The sequence below is a fragment of the Medicago sativa genome, chromosome 1 (assembly GCF_051527215.1).
Source record: "Medicago sativa cultivar Bolivia chromosome 1, Bolivia_mono, whole genome shotgun sequence".
In the NCBI taxonomy this organism is placed as follows: Eukaryota; Viridiplantae; Streptophyta; class Magnoliopsida; order Fabales; family Fabaceae; genus Medicago; species Medicago sativa.
Window position 1 is genome coordinate 89,435,479 of NC_140749.1, and position 17,587 is coordinate 89,453,065.

At 35.2% G+C, this 17,587-nt stretch overlaps 2 protein-coding genes across 2 annotated transcripts; one reads left to right on the forward strand and one right to left on the reverse strand.

Moving 5' to 3' along the window:
- Positions 1-210: 210 nt before the first annotated feature.
- On the forward strand, positions 211-2,968 carry CAD5 (cinnamyl alcohol dehydrogenase 5). The gene is made up of 5 exons (XM_085740399.1): positions 211-392; positions 510-623; positions 978-1,205; positions 1,779-2,218; positions 2,581-2,968. The coding sequence occupies exons 1-5, from the start codon at positions 301-303 to the stop codon at positions 2,781-2,783; spliced, it is 1,077 nt and encodes a 358-aa protein (XP_085596525.1). The 5' UTR covers positions 211-300; the 3' UTR covers positions 2,784-2,968.
- A 3,184-nt stretch (positions 2,969-6,152) lies between these two features.
- On the reverse strand, positions 6,153-15,654 carry LOC146958893 (UNC-50 family protein). Its single transcript, XM_085740400.1, has 10 exons — positions 15,377-15,654; positions 14,143-14,210; positions 13,846-13,871; positions 8,236-8,326; positions 7,780-7,875; positions 7,611-7,679; positions 7,323-7,381; positions 7,104-7,226; positions 6,654-6,725; positions 6,153-6,567 (listed from the first exon to the last, which is right to left on the reverse strand). Exons 1-10 carry the CDS (start codon positions 15,476-15,478, stop codon positions 6,503-6,505), a joined length of 771 nt encoding a protein of 256 aa, XP_085596526.1. The 5' UTR covers positions 15,479-15,654; the 3' UTR covers positions 6,153-6,502.
- Between the last annotated feature and the right edge of the window lie 1,933 nt (positions 15,655-17,587).

Below are 17,587 nucleotides of genomic sequence, written 5' to 3' on the forward strand. Positions count from 1 at the left end.
AATCGCTTTAATTGACTAAGATAAGATCAATCAAACAACAAAAAAGATCATAACAAAACAAGGAAACAGTGTCCATCACAAACTTTGTTGATCAACGGTGAAAATTCTCCCAGCTAGGCTCACCTACCGCACCAAGTGACCCCACACCAAATTCTTCTTAGATGATCACCCTTGAGTACCTTTATATATACGCATGTTTCTCAACCCACTAACCAAACCCACTCACGTTTGCACTGTTTTCTTTCTCTCTTCATTCATTCACTTTTTGCTTCTGAGACCAGAGAACACAAAAACAAAAACATGGGTAGCATTGAAGCTGCAGAAAGAACAACAGTAGGATTGGCTGCAAAAGACCCTTCCGGAATTCTCACTCCATACACATACACTCTCAGGTGTAAATAAACGTCATCTGATTTATTTATTATATACTTATATTTGTTTTTTGTGACAATACGTACGTGACGATTAATAATATATAATATTATTGTTATGCTTAAAACCATATGCAGAAACACAGGACCGGATGATGTTTACATCAAAATTCATTACTGTGGAGTCTGTCATTCTGATCTTCACCAAATCAAAAATGATCTTGGCATGTCCAATTATCCTATGGTTCCTGGGTATGTATGTTAACTTCTTAACTCGGGGTGAAGATCCTCTCCATTTATTATCCTCTCCATTTCTACCATTTGGAAAGATAAAGACACATAAAAAAGTCAAAAGTAATTAATCATGGTGGGACCCACTTTATGGTAGGACCCACTACCTATTTTATGTGTCTATCTCTCTCCAAATTGCATACTTCCATTTATTTTCTAAATGGAGAGGATCTTCACCCCTTAACTCGTATCTATCAAATTATTATGTCCGGTGTTTGTTGGATATGTCCGTGTTTCGATTAATTTTAAGGTTCTTAATTAGTGTTGTATCTTTTGTTGAGAAAAATTAACGTTTATGATTGTTTTGAAAAACAGGCATGAAGTGGTTGGTGAGGTGCTAGAGGTGGGTTCAAATGTTACAAGGTTCAAAGTGGGAGAAATTGTGGGAGTTGGTCTTCTCGTTGGTTGCTGCAAAAGCTGCAGAGCATGTGATTCTGAGATTGAGCAATACTGTAACAAGAAGATCTGGTCTTACAATGATGTTTACACTGACGGAAAGATCACTCAGGGTGGCTTTGCTGAATCCACCGTCGTTGAACAAAAGTAATTAATAATCATAAAATTAAATTAAATTAAATTATTTTCTCATTTTTTATTCTTTTCCGTGTCAAATTAAATTCCACACGTTTTATGCATTTCTGAAAAACCCCATTTAAAAAACATTGATGATTTGATGTCTGTTTAGATTATTTTCAGCTTATTTTCAACTTATTGTCAAATCTGTGTATACTTCATATGAAATGAAAATTGTTTGATCTTATTTGACTTTTTCATTATTGATATAACTTATGTTATAAGTTGTTTATCCAAACGCTTATGTTATGAAAAATGTTTTATGGACGCCCAATTTTTTTCACACCTGTTAATCACATACAAACTTGTGATTGATTTGATTCAATTGAGTAGATAATTAATTTAGATATGTTCGATTGTGGTTAATTATGTAGTTGAATTGACCATATTTTTTTTACTGTGAACTAAATTAACTGTGTACCCAACTAAATTAATTACTTTTATGAACCTGGTGTAAAAGGTGTTAGAAAAAATAGATGTTTGAATATTATTATTACTGAGTTTATTTTAAACTGATTATGTGTTTGGGGATATTACTGTCAGGTTTGTTGTGAAAATACCAGAGGGATTGGCACCAGAGCAAGTTGCACCATTGTTGTGTGCAGGTGTGACTGTGTACAGTCCACTTTCACATTTTGGGCTGAAAACACCTGGGCTAAGAGGTGGAATATTGGGTCTTGGTGGAGTAGGACACATGGGGGTGAAAGTAGCAAAGGCATTAGGTCACCATGTCACTGTGATAAGCTCTTCTGATAAGAAGAAGAAAGAGGCACTTGAGGATCTTGGAGCTGACAATTATCTTGTTAGCTCAGATACTGTTGGGATGCAAGAAGCTGCTGATTCACTTGATTATATCATTGACACTGTTCCTGTTGGTCACCCTCTTGAGCCTTATCTTTCATTGCTCAAAATTGATGGGAAATTGATCTTGATGGGTGTTATTAACACCCCTCTTCAATTTGTTACACCTATGGTCATGCTAGGTAAAACCCACCTTCTTCTTTCTCATCAATGATTTTTAGCTTAGTTATTGAATAGGTCCCTTGACTATTGAAGATTTTAAAATTATTCATTGAGCTGAAAAAATTGTAATCATACCCTAAATTTGTTAGTAATTTTTAAACTTTTTTTTTTTAATTTGGTCTCTCAACTTTTAAATAACTTGTAATTAGGTCTTGAATTTAGGGACCTAAACATAAATTATTTAAAAATCTAGTTCAAGGATATATTTGAAAATCTCCAAATTGTTCAATAACTTAAAGAGTAATTAATTTTTTTTTTTTTTTGCTTTTGATTTTTCCAATTGTAATGATATCTTCTAATCTATTGATGTTGTGTTGCGTAGGGAGGAAGTCAATTACTGGAAGCTTTGTTGGGAGCGTGAAGGAGACAGAGGAGATGTTGGAGTTTTGGAAAGAGAAGGGTCTAACTTCCATGATTGAAATTGTAACTATGGATTACATTAACAAAGCTTTTGAAAGATTGGAGAAGAATGATGTGAGGTATAGGTTCGTTGTGGATGTCAAAGGAAGTAAATTTGAGGAGTGAAATTGTAATACAAAACAAAACACATACAATATCATGAAGAGTGTGGACAAGTTAATTATTTTCTTGTCGTGTTTGTATAATTGAGGATTTTCTCTCTTTTCTATGCTATGGTTTCACATCATTCAGTGATGTCAATTTTTCATGAAAGCAATAGTTACAAAAAATTCTTATTTCGCTGTTGAAAATGTTGATTTTGTTGTGTGAATATAATTAGAAAAATTAGAAGGAAAGAAAAACAAAAGGATATGTTGGGTGTGCTCACCAACTCTTTTGAGAACGAGAGTCGTGTTTGCTTTTGGTCGTGTGTTGATGGATTTGCTTGAGCTTTCTTTACCTACTTTGACTTTACCTGCTTACCTAATATTTGAAACTGGGACATTCTCTCAATTCTCAACCACCATATTATACACGTATGCCAAATGCCAAATATTATTGCTTAGGGGATGAAGGTATTGCATGTGATTATGCTCCGTCCTATGTTATTCCAACGGGACTTATTATTATACTCACTTTCTTACTCTTTTTAATTGATATATCACTTTCACTTGGTGGCTTCAAAAAAAATATTTGATAAATCACTTGGTTGCTTTTTAATTGTCCTCTTTAGTTTTTTACGCATAGGAATAAAGCTAATAAATTTTCTTATTTTTGATACGTATACCTTCATCTTTTTCTTTTATAATACATTTAATCATTTATTATCCTATTTCATCTTTTTCGCTCTTTATAATAAATAATTAAATCTAAGCCAGTATTTTAAGAAGATTAAGAAAATTAAATAAAACAAAAAAGAGAGTTAAAGACCAATGGTTTTATTAAGGTGTGTTAGCAAACTAAAATGCTAGGATTGTTGGTTGTTTGAGAGAAAAGATGAAGAAATTATGAAATCTTGTTATGAAATTTTTTTAGGATGATAAGATGGTGACATGGTGTTTCAATCTAATGTAGAAAAAACTCTATGACACAGAAAAATCACAAAGGAGTTTACATCTCTCCAAAATATTTGCAATGCTCGAACCCAAAACTTTCCAATCTAGAACTTCTATTATTTTTACATCGAAGAAATGAGAGAAATTGATTAAGTGTGTGTTTGGTTCCGCGGTGATAAAAATTGATTTTGATATAATTGATTTTGAATGAATTGATTCTGATCAAAAGTAAGTTGAGTGAAATTAATTTGTGTTTGGATACATTAATATGAAAGTGATTCTTATCAATGTATGTTGTTTGGATAGTTTGAATCAAAATTGATTTTAAATGTATAATTACCAAAATGGGCGTCATTATAATTATAAGTATTTATAATTAGATTTCATTTCAATTTTATATAATTATTCAAGTTTAATTTGTATCATTAAATTTAATAATTTATAATTGTAAAAAAATTAGTTATTTATAAAATTGTTTTTACAAAATTATTCATAGATTATTTAAATCATATATTATGGGTTGATATGATAAAAACGTGAATTTAAATTATTAAGAAACCTATAATATAAATAAGTAGGCTTTTATCATGTACTACGTCAAAATATATAAGACTGGAGTTTAATCGTACAAAATATATCAGCAATTTTTTCTAATTAGCAAGTTATTGTTTTAGTGCGATTTATGATCTATCGGAAAAAAAACTATCGCAGCTCCTAAATAATGTGTTGTGTGAAAAGGTTTAAAGGAAAGGATAAATACTCCATCCGGTCTCAAATGTAAGAAATTTTTCACTTTTTAATTCATTCAATAAATGATGTATGTGGTCTTTATTATAGACCACATACATTATTTATTGAATGAACCAAAAAAGTGAAAAGTTTCTTACATTTGAGACCGAATGGAGTACGTAAAAAGAGAGCATCCACTCATAACATAAATTGTAATCAATTCCCAACGCTGTTTGCAAAAGCTACTAATACCAATGGACGTAGGAGCCACATGTATTTATTCTTCTCATTTATGTAAAGAAAGTACTGCACCACTCACTCCAGAGTCCAGACTCTACTAAAAACAACTCACTCCAGACTCTATTAAAAACAAAAAATTGCATAAATTTATCGACAACATATATCATTTACTCTTTGTGTGCACGGAAATTTAGGTCGGCAAAAACATTAAAAACACGGAGGAAAAAAATGGTATGCATACGCATACTTATGAAAATACATTGTTAATTGTCCCCTCAGTTGTTCATAAATCATTTCTAAAATCAATAGAGAGAAAAAGAGGGGAGAGAAACAGGGTAAGAACACAATATATTCTAAGAGAGTTTTCCCAAAAGTTGTCATAAAATATTTTTACAAATATCATTTCTCCATTTATAATACTCCATCCAGGGGCGGATCTAGACATGTCATATTGGTGTGACAAATATACAAATCAACTATATTTATTAACAAAGTAAGTTATTGATGACTTAAACCATATAGTGCAATGGTATTGGAGGAAGCATTTTACCATGGTGTTACAGGTTCGATTCCCTGCAACACCCTTTTTTATATTAATAACTTATAAAAAATTTGTTCAAAAGAGTTGAACACTGGACATGCATATCATTCACACAACACACATACCACTCGGCCAACTACAGAACTGTGATATATCAACAACTTATATAATATATATGAAAAAAAATCTGGGGAAAAATCTGGTATGGCAACTGCCACACCATGTTTCATGCTAGATCCGCCCATGACTCCATCCGTCCCAGATTAACTGAGCCAAAAATTCATTTCACACATATTAAGAAAAATGTATAAATGAAGGACAGAGAAAAATAGTTTTAAGTGCTTTTGTTAAGTATTGGTGCTTTTGCAAAGTGAAATATATTGAATTGAGAGTGATGAAAGTAGTATTAATTAGAGTTATAAAGGGGAAAAAGTAATTAATATTGTATTGGAAAGTAAAATGACTCAGTTATTTTGGGACACTTTTTTTTTGCAATCGGCTCAATTATTATGGGATGGAGGGAGTATGAAAAATATGTAAAGAGCAATTATAATGTGCATATGTTAAATCGTCTTCAAATTTTTTAATAGAGGTAATAATTTTTTTGTAATATCTCATTTCTTGCTTAAATAATAATATTAAAAACGTCATTATTTTATCACTTATGGTTTGACGTATTGTCAAAATTTCTAAATCCATCCACTTTATTATTTCATCAATCAGAAAAAAAAAATTAGATTTATTCATTTTATTGTGTTTGCTTCACATCCATTTTCTATTCACGCAATCCTCTCTTCAGCTTCTACATTTTCTTTTCTCTTATTTTCTTTCCACTTCCGGACGGAGCATGACTTTCTTATTGGTATGTTTCTAACGACTACTCAAAGAAGTTAACCATGAATGCATATGCAATGCAGCGATAAGGACAAATGTATAATCAACTCTTTTCATTCAGACAACAAGTATCTAGCCTCATGAAAGAATATATCGATTGTTGGGAGGAAAGATGCCGAGTTGACAAAGAAATTTTAGTACAATGAGTGTATTCATTTGAACAAATTCTATTCAATATCTGTAAAAAATACAATGACTACACTGACTTACTAACTACAGTTCAACTTCGATTGATAGTAGTAGAAGGCCTACAATGATGCATTTCCGGGGTATTGCGTTCGTCAAACAAACAAACAAACTTCCATTTAAGCCTTCTCATATTGTAGCCTCCATTACTTCAGAATCTCAACAGGACACAGACTGGTCAAAAGTTTTAGCTGGAGTGATCATATTTGTCGGCTGAAATATATGTTCATAAAGTATCTAGAAGGATTGAAGCCACTCAAAATCACTGAAAATAAGAAATTGGGTTTATACTTTAGATGCAATACTAACAGATTGTGTAAAACAGAAATGGAATGCACATTAAATACTTACAAATTGGAGAAAGGACAATTACTACACCAATTGGATACAGGAAAAAGGTGGTCCTCTCCAAAAAGGGCAGAACTACAACCACAGATGTCAATCAATTAGTCAATTTAATGTTATTCAAAACCTTCCAATTCAGAGCTATACATATTTGGGAAACAAGTTTACCAAGAACTTTAACATGCGTTCTCATTCCAAAGGGATTTTAGAAAAACACCAAAAACAATACTCGGTGCAAATATGAAAGAAAGCAAAATCACTGATGCTTCAAAAGTTTAATTGGAAACAATTAGAAAATATTCATTGCAAATGAACACATTTACCAAGACCTAAGTAACGAAACCCATCCTTCATAGCCATAAGACATTGTTTACGAGACAGCAGACACACCCAAGGATACAACACACTAACAATATATTCTAAGATCTAAATGAAAAGAGAGAGTGAGAGCCTTACCATCATAACCTAAGAAATTTAGATAATGGTAGTATGAAGCTCCCACCATGAATAATAGATTTGATAGCAATTCTGGAATGAAACCATGAGCCACCAATAGAGGAGATAGAAAATAATGGATCACTGCCAAAAGACCAGATATCAGTACCACTTAAATTCAAGATGATTTTAGCTACCAACATCATAACAATTCATACTAACTGAGGAGACAGAAATTACCATATAGCAAAACAAACATTGGGAAGAAAGAGTTGCAGTGTACATCAAACGCATACATCCTTCCATGGAAAACCAAAGATATAATCAGCAATTGGAAATTAATCATTAAATTTTAAGAAAAAAGTGATCAAGTAAACTCTGCTCATTAACATAATCAAAACATTTAAAATAAGCCTTTCCTAAATAACATTTGACCAAATAGTAGTGCATATGCTCTGAAAATTGAACATGCATACAACTAAAATGAGTCAACATAATGAAAACTGGCAAGAACATTCTTGATCTTACCATTCAACACGCTGTTCAACCACATAACTGTTTGGAGCCTCTTCTCGAAGATAAGAATTAGTTAGGAACCTGGAGAATATATGGGTCAAAACGTATACATCAGCTTTGTTATCAAAATCTAATGACTTGAAGAAAAGGATGAATAATTTACAGTAGAAAGCAGCCTCACCAACAAAAAGTTGCCAGAAATATGCCAGTCAATAGAAAATGGAATAGCAACACTGAGAAGACAACAAAAAGTGCATGGCCAGAACTATGGTCATACCTGAAAATGAATGGGAAAATTACAACAATGTAAAATGTTAGCAGATGCCCCTAGGGGCACTTGATGAACTAAATAGGGCGTCAAAATAAAAAAATGTAAACAATCAGTCAATTTACACTAAAACCACAGTTCAATATTCACGATTAAATAAAATTCACACATTCCAAAGTTTAAAGTGATAACATGTTTCTATAAGAATGGATGTTTTCACAACAACAACCCTACCACTAAATATACGAGCAACAAAGAATCACACTAGTTATATATTCCTGGTTGTTCTACAAATGTAAAGTATTTTTAATTTTAGCTAGTCATCTAATCATGAGGAACCATTGCCGCCAAAATGCATGAGAAACTTACGCTGCACAATACGCCAAAGTTGCAACAGCCAAAAGAAGGCTGCAGATCACAACAAATGCAGGGTCATCGCGTGCCCATTGATTCTTGGTTTCTAATTTCAAATAAGAAACTCAATCAAAAAACATGTTGGAAATAGCAAATGCATCATTAATATAAATATAAATATAATACAACTTGCAGCTTTTCATCTTCCTGAAACACTATATAGTTAAATATCACCAAACAAAGTTCATGTACAAGCCTAATAAGCCAAAGTTCCTTAGAGCTCCTTATCAAAAGAATTAACTGCAACATTTAAATGGATTTTTTTTCTTGAAAGAAATGCGAACTGTGTCAAATTATTAAAAAGAAACCCATCATTATTCCCCTCTATCCGTGTTTCCTCCAATTTATGCAAGATATTTCTCTAACTAATCTTTTAGTTCCCCTTTATTTTCTATGCTAACACGTTCTGCATAAATGTAACTACCATAGTGCACTGTGGATAACTAATTGCAGATAAAGGCTACATACGTAACATGACTTAGTAAAACAGAACCTCCTCAACAAACGTCACTGACCAAACCCTGTTTAAAACATGTACCAATAAATCAAAACAATACAGATATTCGTGAGAAGTGTGTTAGAATAATTAATCAAGTACTTAGTGGAGATATTGAAAAGATTGTGACTATTTAGTTTTAACTCCACTAGTTATTGTATTGATTGTGTTGATTAATCTTCCTTATTAATTAGGGGTTAACTAGGAGACTCCTACTACCTATATAAATGTACATTCTCACCACATAATATGATATAATAAACATATTTTCAGTTCTAATATGGTATCTAGAGCTTCTTGATCCAGAGCCATGTCTTCTGCTACGCCTTCTCCTACTCCCTCTGATGCGCAATGCGTAACTGCTACAGCATCCAAAACCTTCAAACAAGTAGTTTCTGTTAAGCTTGATGATACAAACTACCTTCAATGGAAGCAACGAGTCGAAGGTGTTCTTCGCGGAACGAAGATGGTGAAATTTGTGATTTCACCTGAGATTCCACCGGTTTATCTCACAGATGCAGCACGCGAAGCAGGAACGGAGAATCCTGCTTACACTGAATGGGAAGAACAAGATTCATTGCTCTGCACCTGGATTCTTTCAACGATTTCGCCTTCGCTACTTTCGCGATTCGTTCTCCTTCGCCACTCGTGGCAGGTTTGGGATGAGATTCATAGTTACTGCTTCACGCAGATGAAGACGCGTTCGCGTCAACTTCGATCTGAGCTTAGATCCATTACGAAAGGTTCACGCACTGTCGCTGAATTCATTGCTCGAATTCGCGCAATTTCAGAGTCTCTTGCTTCAATTGGAGATCCAGTCTCTCACAGGGACCTAATTGAAGTTGTTCTTGAAGCACTTCCTGAAGAGTTTGACCCTATTGTTGCTAGTGTGAATGCGAAATCTGAGGTTGTTTCTTTAGATGAACTTGAATCTCAGCTTCTCACACAAGAATCTAGAAATGAGAAGTTCAAGAAAGCTGTTATCGCTGAACCTGTTTCAGTTAATCTCACTGAAACTGCAAATTCAGAATCCCAATCTCATGGTCCTAATTCTCAAAACCACAATTATACTGATGGCACTGGAAACAATCAGTTTCCTAACTCTAACCCTAATTTTGGAGGAAGAAATGGCCAGTTCAGAGGACGTGGTGGCCGTTTTGGTGGTAGATTCAGAGGACGAGGTGGCCGTTTTGGTGGAAGATCCAATGTTCAGTGCCAAATATGTTCAAAAACTGGTCATGATGCAAGCTATTGTCACTACCGTTTCTCTGCCCCACAGTATGATTACTACAGTCCCTATGGCTCACTAGGAGGCTATGGTGCACCTCCAAATGTATGGATGCAAAACATGTCACGTCCTCAGCATTCTGGACAGTTTCTTAGGCCTCCTACACAGTCTCAGGTTGGGAATCAGAGAGGTCAAGCTCCCCAGGCCTTCTTAACTGGCTCAGATCCACACAATTCATTCAACAATGTCTGGTACCCTGACTCAGGTGCTACCCATCACGTCACCCCTGATGCATCCAACCTCATGGATTCCATGTCTCTTTCAGGTTCTGATCAGGTCCATATTGGAAATGGACAAGGTTTGGCCATCACCTCTATTGGTTCATTACAGTTTCCTTCTCCCTTACACCCTACTACTACTTTAAAACTCAATAATCTGTTGCTTGTTCCTTCTATAACAAAGAATCTTGTTAGTGCAGTCAGTTTGCAAAAGACAATAATGTTTACTTTGAATTCCATGCTAATCATTGTTTTGTAAAATCTCAGGACTCTTCTAAGGTGCTCCTAAGAGGTGTTCTTGGACCTGATGGCCTCTATCAGTTTGAGGACACCAAGTCATTCAAGGTTCTTGCTCCTATCTGCCATACTCCTAGAGTCAATCACAGTTTCAGCTCTAGTAATGTTCAGTGTAATAATGTTGAACACTTATCAAATGGTTCAACTAGCAGTTCTGTTAAGTCCTTTCCTTCTTTGTATAGCATTTGGCATAGTAGGCTTGGACACCCTCATCATGAGGTGCTTCAAAGCATTATCAAACTTTGTAATGTCAAATTACCAAATAAAAATATTTCAGATTTTTGCAATGCTTGCTGTCTTGGTAAAGTTCATAGACTTCCTTCCTATGCATCTAAAATGACATATACTAAACCACTTGAGTTAATTTTCTGTGATTTATGGGGTCCTGCACCTGTTGAGTCCTCATGTGGATATACATATTTTCTTACTTGTGTAGATGCCTACTCTAGATACACTTGGATATTTCCCTTGAAACTTAAATCCCACACACTCCACACATTTCAGAACTTTAAGACTATGATTGAGCTTCAATTAAACCACAAAATCATATCTGTTCAAACTGATTGAGGTGGTGAGTTTTTACCCTTCACCAAATATCTTAATGATCTTGGAATCACACACAGATTCACCTGTCCTCATACTCACCATCAAAATGGGTCTGTTGAAAGGAAACATAGGCATATAGTAGAAACAGGCCTCACCCTTTTATCCCATGCTCAAATGCCCCTCAAATTCTGGGATCATGCTTTTCTCACAGCCACTTACCTCATTAATAGACTGCCTACACCAACTTTAGCTAACAAGTCACCTTTCTTTTTACTCAATTTCCAATTTCCAGATTATAAGTTTCTTAAGAGTTTTGGGTGTGCTTGTTTCCCATTTTTAAGACCCTATAACTCTCACAAGCTTGATTTTCATTCCAAGGAGTGTGTGTTCTTAGGGTATTCCAGTCATCACAAAGGTTACAAATGTCTAGATGCTTCTGGTAGAATATTTGTTTCCAAAGATGTGGTGTTTAATGAGGCAAAATTTCCTTTCCATGAACTGTTTCCTTCTCAATCAGATTACCATGTTAAACTAGATGGTCCAACTTTGTCTACCTTCTTACCTACACCTGCCACAACTATTAGTTCAAACTCTCATTCTTCTTCATCTGTTGGTTCAGGTTTGTCTACTCACCACCCTCCATCTATTGAATCTGAACCTGCATCCCCTATTACTCATACTCCTGTCAACTCATCAGCTACATCTCATAGTCCTACTTTTTCATCCACACCTATGAGTGTGCTAAATCCCACTCCCATTTCTGTTTTATCTCCTTCTCCTTCACAAAACTCCTCTCGAGTCTTCTGCTGCCACTATTGACTCTCACTCTGCTAGTCTTGTGTCTCCTCCTCCTGTTCCTCATAGAATTCATCCTAACAACACTCATTCTATGAGAACAAGAGGTAAGCTTGGTATTGTCCAACCCAGACTTCATCCTACTCTCTTACTCACCCATGTTAAACCTACATCATACAAAACTGCTCTAAAAGATCCTAAGTGGCATCTGGCTATGAAAGATGAGTTTAATGCCCTGATGAATAACCAAACATGGACACTTGTATCTCTTCCTGCAAACAGACATGCTATAGGGTGCAAGTGGGTGTTCAGAGTCAAAGAGAACCCTGATGGTACTGTCAATAGGTATAAGGCACGCCTAGTTGCAAAAGGGTTTCATCAGCAAGCTGGGTTTGATTTTACAGAGACTTTTTCACCAGTTGTTAAGCCAGTCACAGTGAGAACAGTTTTAACTCTAGCCATTACTCAACATTGGCCTCTCCAACAGCTTGATGTAAACAATGCCTTTCTCAATGGCTTGCTTACCGAAGAGGTATACATGGAGCAGCCTCCTGGTTTTGAAGCTTCTGACAAGAACCTGGTATGTAAGCTAAATAAGGCACTCTATGGATTGAAACAGGCCCCTAGAGCTTGGTTTGAAAGACTCAAAGCAACTCTTCTTACCTTTGGTTTTAAGTCAAGCAGATGTGACCCTTCATTGTTTACCCTACATACTAAAACTCAATGTATTTTTATTTTAGTATATGTGGATGATATTATCATCACAGGGAATTCTACAACTGCCATTCAACAACTGGTGCATAAGCTTAACTCAGAATTTTCTCTCAAGGATTTGGGAAAACTGGACTATTTTCTTGGCATAGAGGTTCACCATTCACCATCAGGTTCTCTACTCTTGTCCCAATCAAAATATATCAAAGATCTGCTTCAAAGAGCCAACATGATAAATGCCAACAATATGGCCTCACCTATGGTATCCAGCACAAAATTATCAAAGTTTGGTTCCAACAATGTTTCTGATCCTTCCTACTTCAGGTCTATAGTTGGTGCTCTGCAGTATGCCACTATTACAAGGCCTGAAATCTCCTTCACTGTGAACAAGGTGTGTCAGTTTCTATCTGCACCTCAGGAGGAGCACTGGAAAGCAGTAAAAAGAATTCTTAGATACTTACAAGGAACTCTGCATCATGGCCTGCTTCTCACACCTGCCAGTACAACTGAGCCCCTTGCAATCACAGGGTTTTGTGATGCTGATTGGGCTTCAAACCCTGATGACAGAAGAAGTACTTCTGGAGCATGCATCTTTTTGGGTCCTAATCTGGTATCTTGGTGGGCAAAGAAACAAACACTTGTTGCTAGATCCAGTGCAGAAGCTGAGTACAGAAGTCTTGCACAAGCTTCTGCTGAAATAATCTGGATACAGTCTTTACTTAAGGAACTACAAGTAAAAAGTAAAGTCCCTCAAATCTTTTGTGACAATCTGAGTGCAGTCTCTTTAGCTCACAATCCTGTGCTTCATTCAAGAACAAAGCACATGGAACTTGATATTTTCTTTGTCAGAGAAAAGGTTATCAAAAAGGAGCTGGTGGTCTCTCATGTGCCTGCTCAAGATCAGTGGGCAGATGTTCTCACTAAACCTTTGTCCACTGCTAGATTCATCTATCTTAGAGACAAACTGAGGGTTTGTGACACCCTCGGTTTGAAGGGGGACTGTTAGAATAATTAATCAAGTACTTAGTGGAGATATTGAAAAGATTGTGACTATTTAGTTTTAACTCCACTAGTTATTGTATTGATTGTGTTGATTAATCTTCCTTATTAATTAGGGGTTAACTAGGAGACTCCTACTACCTATATAAATGTACATTCTCACCACATAATATGATATAATAAACATATTTTCAGTTCTAATAAAGTGGACTTACGTTTGTGATATTTTGTATGCTGATAGCTGCATCCATTGCACAGTTCCATATCAAGTGTACGAAAAACGCAATCAGAGAAGCAGTCACTCAAAACACCAAACACATACACAACCAAAGGGGTGACTGGGTGAGTAAAGACTCAACCAACCATCAGTTTATGGCCATGCATTTGGTGGTACATTTAATCAAATAAAATAGGCCTCATATTGTTGTTGCATGAGATCATGGTAACAATGTGAGTCTTGACTCTTGATGTTAAAAAAAAGATGGAACAGAAGACGATTTCTATATACTTACACAACTTTTGGCGACGTACATAGATGAAGCATTTGCCAAAAAGTGTATTCAACATCCATTTGTTGCCACTACAATGAATAATAAAATTACAGAGAACGAAAAGGTAAATGAAGCAATCACCTGAGTCAAAAAATACAGCAAATAAATAGTAAAAAAATAATAAGTATAACGCAAGGTATCAGTCTCAGCATTAGATCAGCAACCTCCATACCAAATTGAAAAGAAAACAAAATTATGTTCAAAATTTAGACTTTGTAAAACTGACACCAGCTAACGGTAATTTTCCTAACGAGAATATTATGATTTTTACCGCTACATTATGCTTTTCCTTCATTTTCCACGGTATCTCACACTTTCTCTTCTATTCCCTACACCATTGGGGCATGAGACTATTATTTTTGAACCCGTACCATACGAAGCACACCATCCACCACACACACACCATTCAAAACATTATAATCCAAAATATTAAGGCTTTGTTTAGTGAAAATATTTTCTATTTTCATTTTCTAAAATTTGTGTTAATTTTACTTGCTAACAAATAGATAATAGACTGCACAAGACCACATGGATGAGATGGTAAGGGAACTCTTCCAGTTTAACCAGGGGTCCTGGGTTTGAATCCAGCCATGGGCATGCAGCTGTGTTAAATCTCTTGCGGGAGAACTTTGTCACCCGTTGGAGTCCTACCCGGCTCGAGGGACTGGTCTTAACAGTTGCGCACAAAGGTTACCAGGTTCACACAAAAAAGTAGATAATAGAAAATGGATTTTTCTAAATAAAAGGTTCACACAAAGGTTGTGCACAAAAGTAAATAAATTGTGTGCATTTTTTTTCAAAAGAATGAAAATGCAAGAAATCTTTTTTTCTTTTTTTCCGTTATTCCCAGAAAAGCACCATACCTACCATGCTCTCTCCATCACAATGGATCACTTCCAGATTCTAACATCTTCTAATTAGCAAGTAAAAGCGAACACATAATTTAGGAAATGAAAATAGAAAATGTTTTCACAAAGTAAACAACAAAAAAAGATAAAGTGCTCAATAATTCATGAACTGAGCGGTTCTGAGTTTCACAGTGCTCAAATAATCACGAGGAGTCAATCTAATCCTATGGTTTATAATATTGCGCCACAATTCAACAGCATTTGCAATGAAATGGGGAATCGGATCTTGAAGTGAATTAGCGAAATTAAGGGAAGAAGATGAAGAAATGAAGAGATCAGTTGGGTACCTTGATAATTCTGCGGAGGTAAGGAAGAAGAGTGGAATTGGGTCGAGAGGAAGATGAAGAGGAGGAAGAAGAAGAGCGTCCTTTCGAAACTGTTGGTAACATCTTTGCTCGTTCAATTCGACTCGATCCGTTTCGGCTACGGAAACGATCGAAGAATTTTTTTTCTAATTTGATTTCTTCGTTTTGATGTGATGAATTGCGATCTGTGTCTCTTTCTCTCTCCCCTCTCCGGTACCTTGCTTCGGACTCAGATCAGAGATGAACAAGGACTGAAATGTAAAAAACCACTATGTTAACTTGGGCCGAATGTAAACTAATTTTCAGAATTGGACTCTAATTGCCTCTTGACCCATGAGAAAATTGCTCTTCTCCCAACAAAATACTCCCTCGCGCGTAAGTTAACTAATGTTAGGTAAGTTGAAATATAACACGCAAGTTAACTCACGCTAGGGTTATAACCTAAATGAGTTAACTCACGTGGTAGCGAACGTGACTTAAGTCACGTTGGATTTAACATCTGCATGAGTTAACTCACGTGGGAGTATTTTGATTGGGAGTGAACGTTTTTTGTTGGATTTAACATTTGCGTAAGTTAACTCACGTGAGAGTATTTTGATTGGGAGTGAACGTTTTTTGTTGGGAGAAGAGCAATTTTCGACGCATAATTCGCTTTGATTGTAAGACTACACATATTTTATTTTATTTTTAACCTTTATTTGTTCGGAGAAAGGAGTTCTGATAATAGAACTTGACATTCTCTAAAAAAAAAAAAAATCATAGAACTTGACATTTGAATGTATTTTGATTAAAAATTTATCCGCCCAAACATTAAATTTAAGTTTTTTCAAACGATTTTTTTTAGTTAATCTCATTAATTACTTGAGTCAAATTGTTTTGTTAAATTTATATTTATTATTAGATTTTATTTGAATAAATTTATTTTTTGACCTTGAAAATACAAAAATGTGTGACTTTAGTATCTAGTAAGAGAAATCACAATCCTTTTCTTTCAAAAGAGGTTGCCCATATTTGACTTTTTTTTTTTTTTGTAATGGTCAGAATTCAAACTTCATACGTTATGCATCTACCAACCGAGCTAAGCTCTGTAATGACCCTATCCGAGCTAAACTCATGGGACACGTTTTGTTTTCATGGGAGTATTTAATCACAATCCTTTTCTTTCAAAAGAGGTTGCCCATATTTGACTTTTTTTTTTTTTTTTGTAATGGTCAGAATTCAAACTTCATACGTTATGCATCTACCAACCGAGCTAAGCTCTGTAATGACCCTATCCGAGCTAAACTCATGGGACACGTTTTGTTTTCATGGGAGTATTTAATTTTGAATACATATTCATATTTTAATTTTAATTTTAATTTTTATAAGGTGAATGATATTTTACTCTCTTTATTTTATTGGAGAAGCCCATCAATAAAAAGTAGATTAAGGTAATTGAGAATTGGTTCAATCATCATAGATTGGAAAATGGATGATGATGAACTTGGTTTTTCTTCTACAGGTTTGAAGATTGTCTTGACTGTCTTGTCAACAGATGATCTTCTAAAACTGGCTTCTTGTGTCTGAATCGGCCGTCTATCTTCTTGCATCTTCTCATAATTCGTGATCCATTCTAAAGGAATTAGCTGGATCAATTCTTCACGAGAAACCTTTCTAGGAATCTGGACTATAGATGGAATTTCATCCTCTCTGCTGGCTAGGACTAACAGGGAGTCTGCTCCAGACAATGGCCCTTGGGTAGGAATTCATAAGAAAGCTCCTCCTCTTCCGATCTATGAAGAGGCTCTGAGAATTCTTAGAGAAGAAAACCTGATACCACCCGACGACCCAGACCTAGTTACTTGGTCTCCTCATGACCATTGCAGATCTTACAAAACCACACAAAATATTGAACCTATCCCTTGTTTCATGTATACAACTTCTTCCCAATATGAACAACAATTCCCTGCCTTAGAAAGAAAAATTGATCCTGTTACAAATAGAGCTTCCAAACCTTTCATACAGCCCAATGAAGTCCATCCCGATGGTAAATTCAAGCCTCTGTCCCAGGCAGAAGAAGTTCTCAATTGGCAATCAGAAAACATAATTGCTCAGAATGAAAGTCTCCAAACCATAGGTGAAAAGTTAGAAAAAGTTACAGGAAAAATGGAAGAAACAGATCAAGATCTTAAAGTGCTGTCGCAAAAAATGCAA

What these genes read in the sequence shown, in the direction of transcription:
- CAD5 (XM_085740399.1), top strand. Translation starts at nt 301, where the DNA reads ATGGGTAGCATTGAAGCTGCAGAAAGAACAACAGTAGGATTGGCTGCA. An exon ending in CCATACACATACACTCTCAG is followed by an intron (nt 393 to 509) that starts GTGTAAATAAAC and finishes AACCATATGCAG; the next exon opens with AAACACAGGACCGGATGATG. An exon ending in TACACCTATGGTCATGCTAG is followed by an intron (nt 2,219 to 2,580) that starts GTAAAACCCACC and finishes TGTGTTGCGTAG; the next exon opens with GGAGGAAGTCAATTACTGGA.
- LOC146958893 (XM_085740400.1), bottom strand. Translation starts at nt 15,478, where the DNA reads ATGTTACCAACAGTTTCGAAAGGACGCTCTTCTTCTTCCTCCTCTTCA. An exon ending in ACCTCCGCAGAATTATCAAG is followed by an intron (nt 14,211 to 15,376) that starts GTACCCAACTGA and finishes TATTCATTGTAG; the next exon opens with TGGCAACAAATGGATGTTGA. An exon ending in GTTGAACAGCGTGTTGAATG is followed by an intron (nt 7,382 to 7,610) that starts GTAAGATCAAGA and finishes TTTCCATGGAAG; the next exon opens with GATGTATGCGTTTGATGTAC.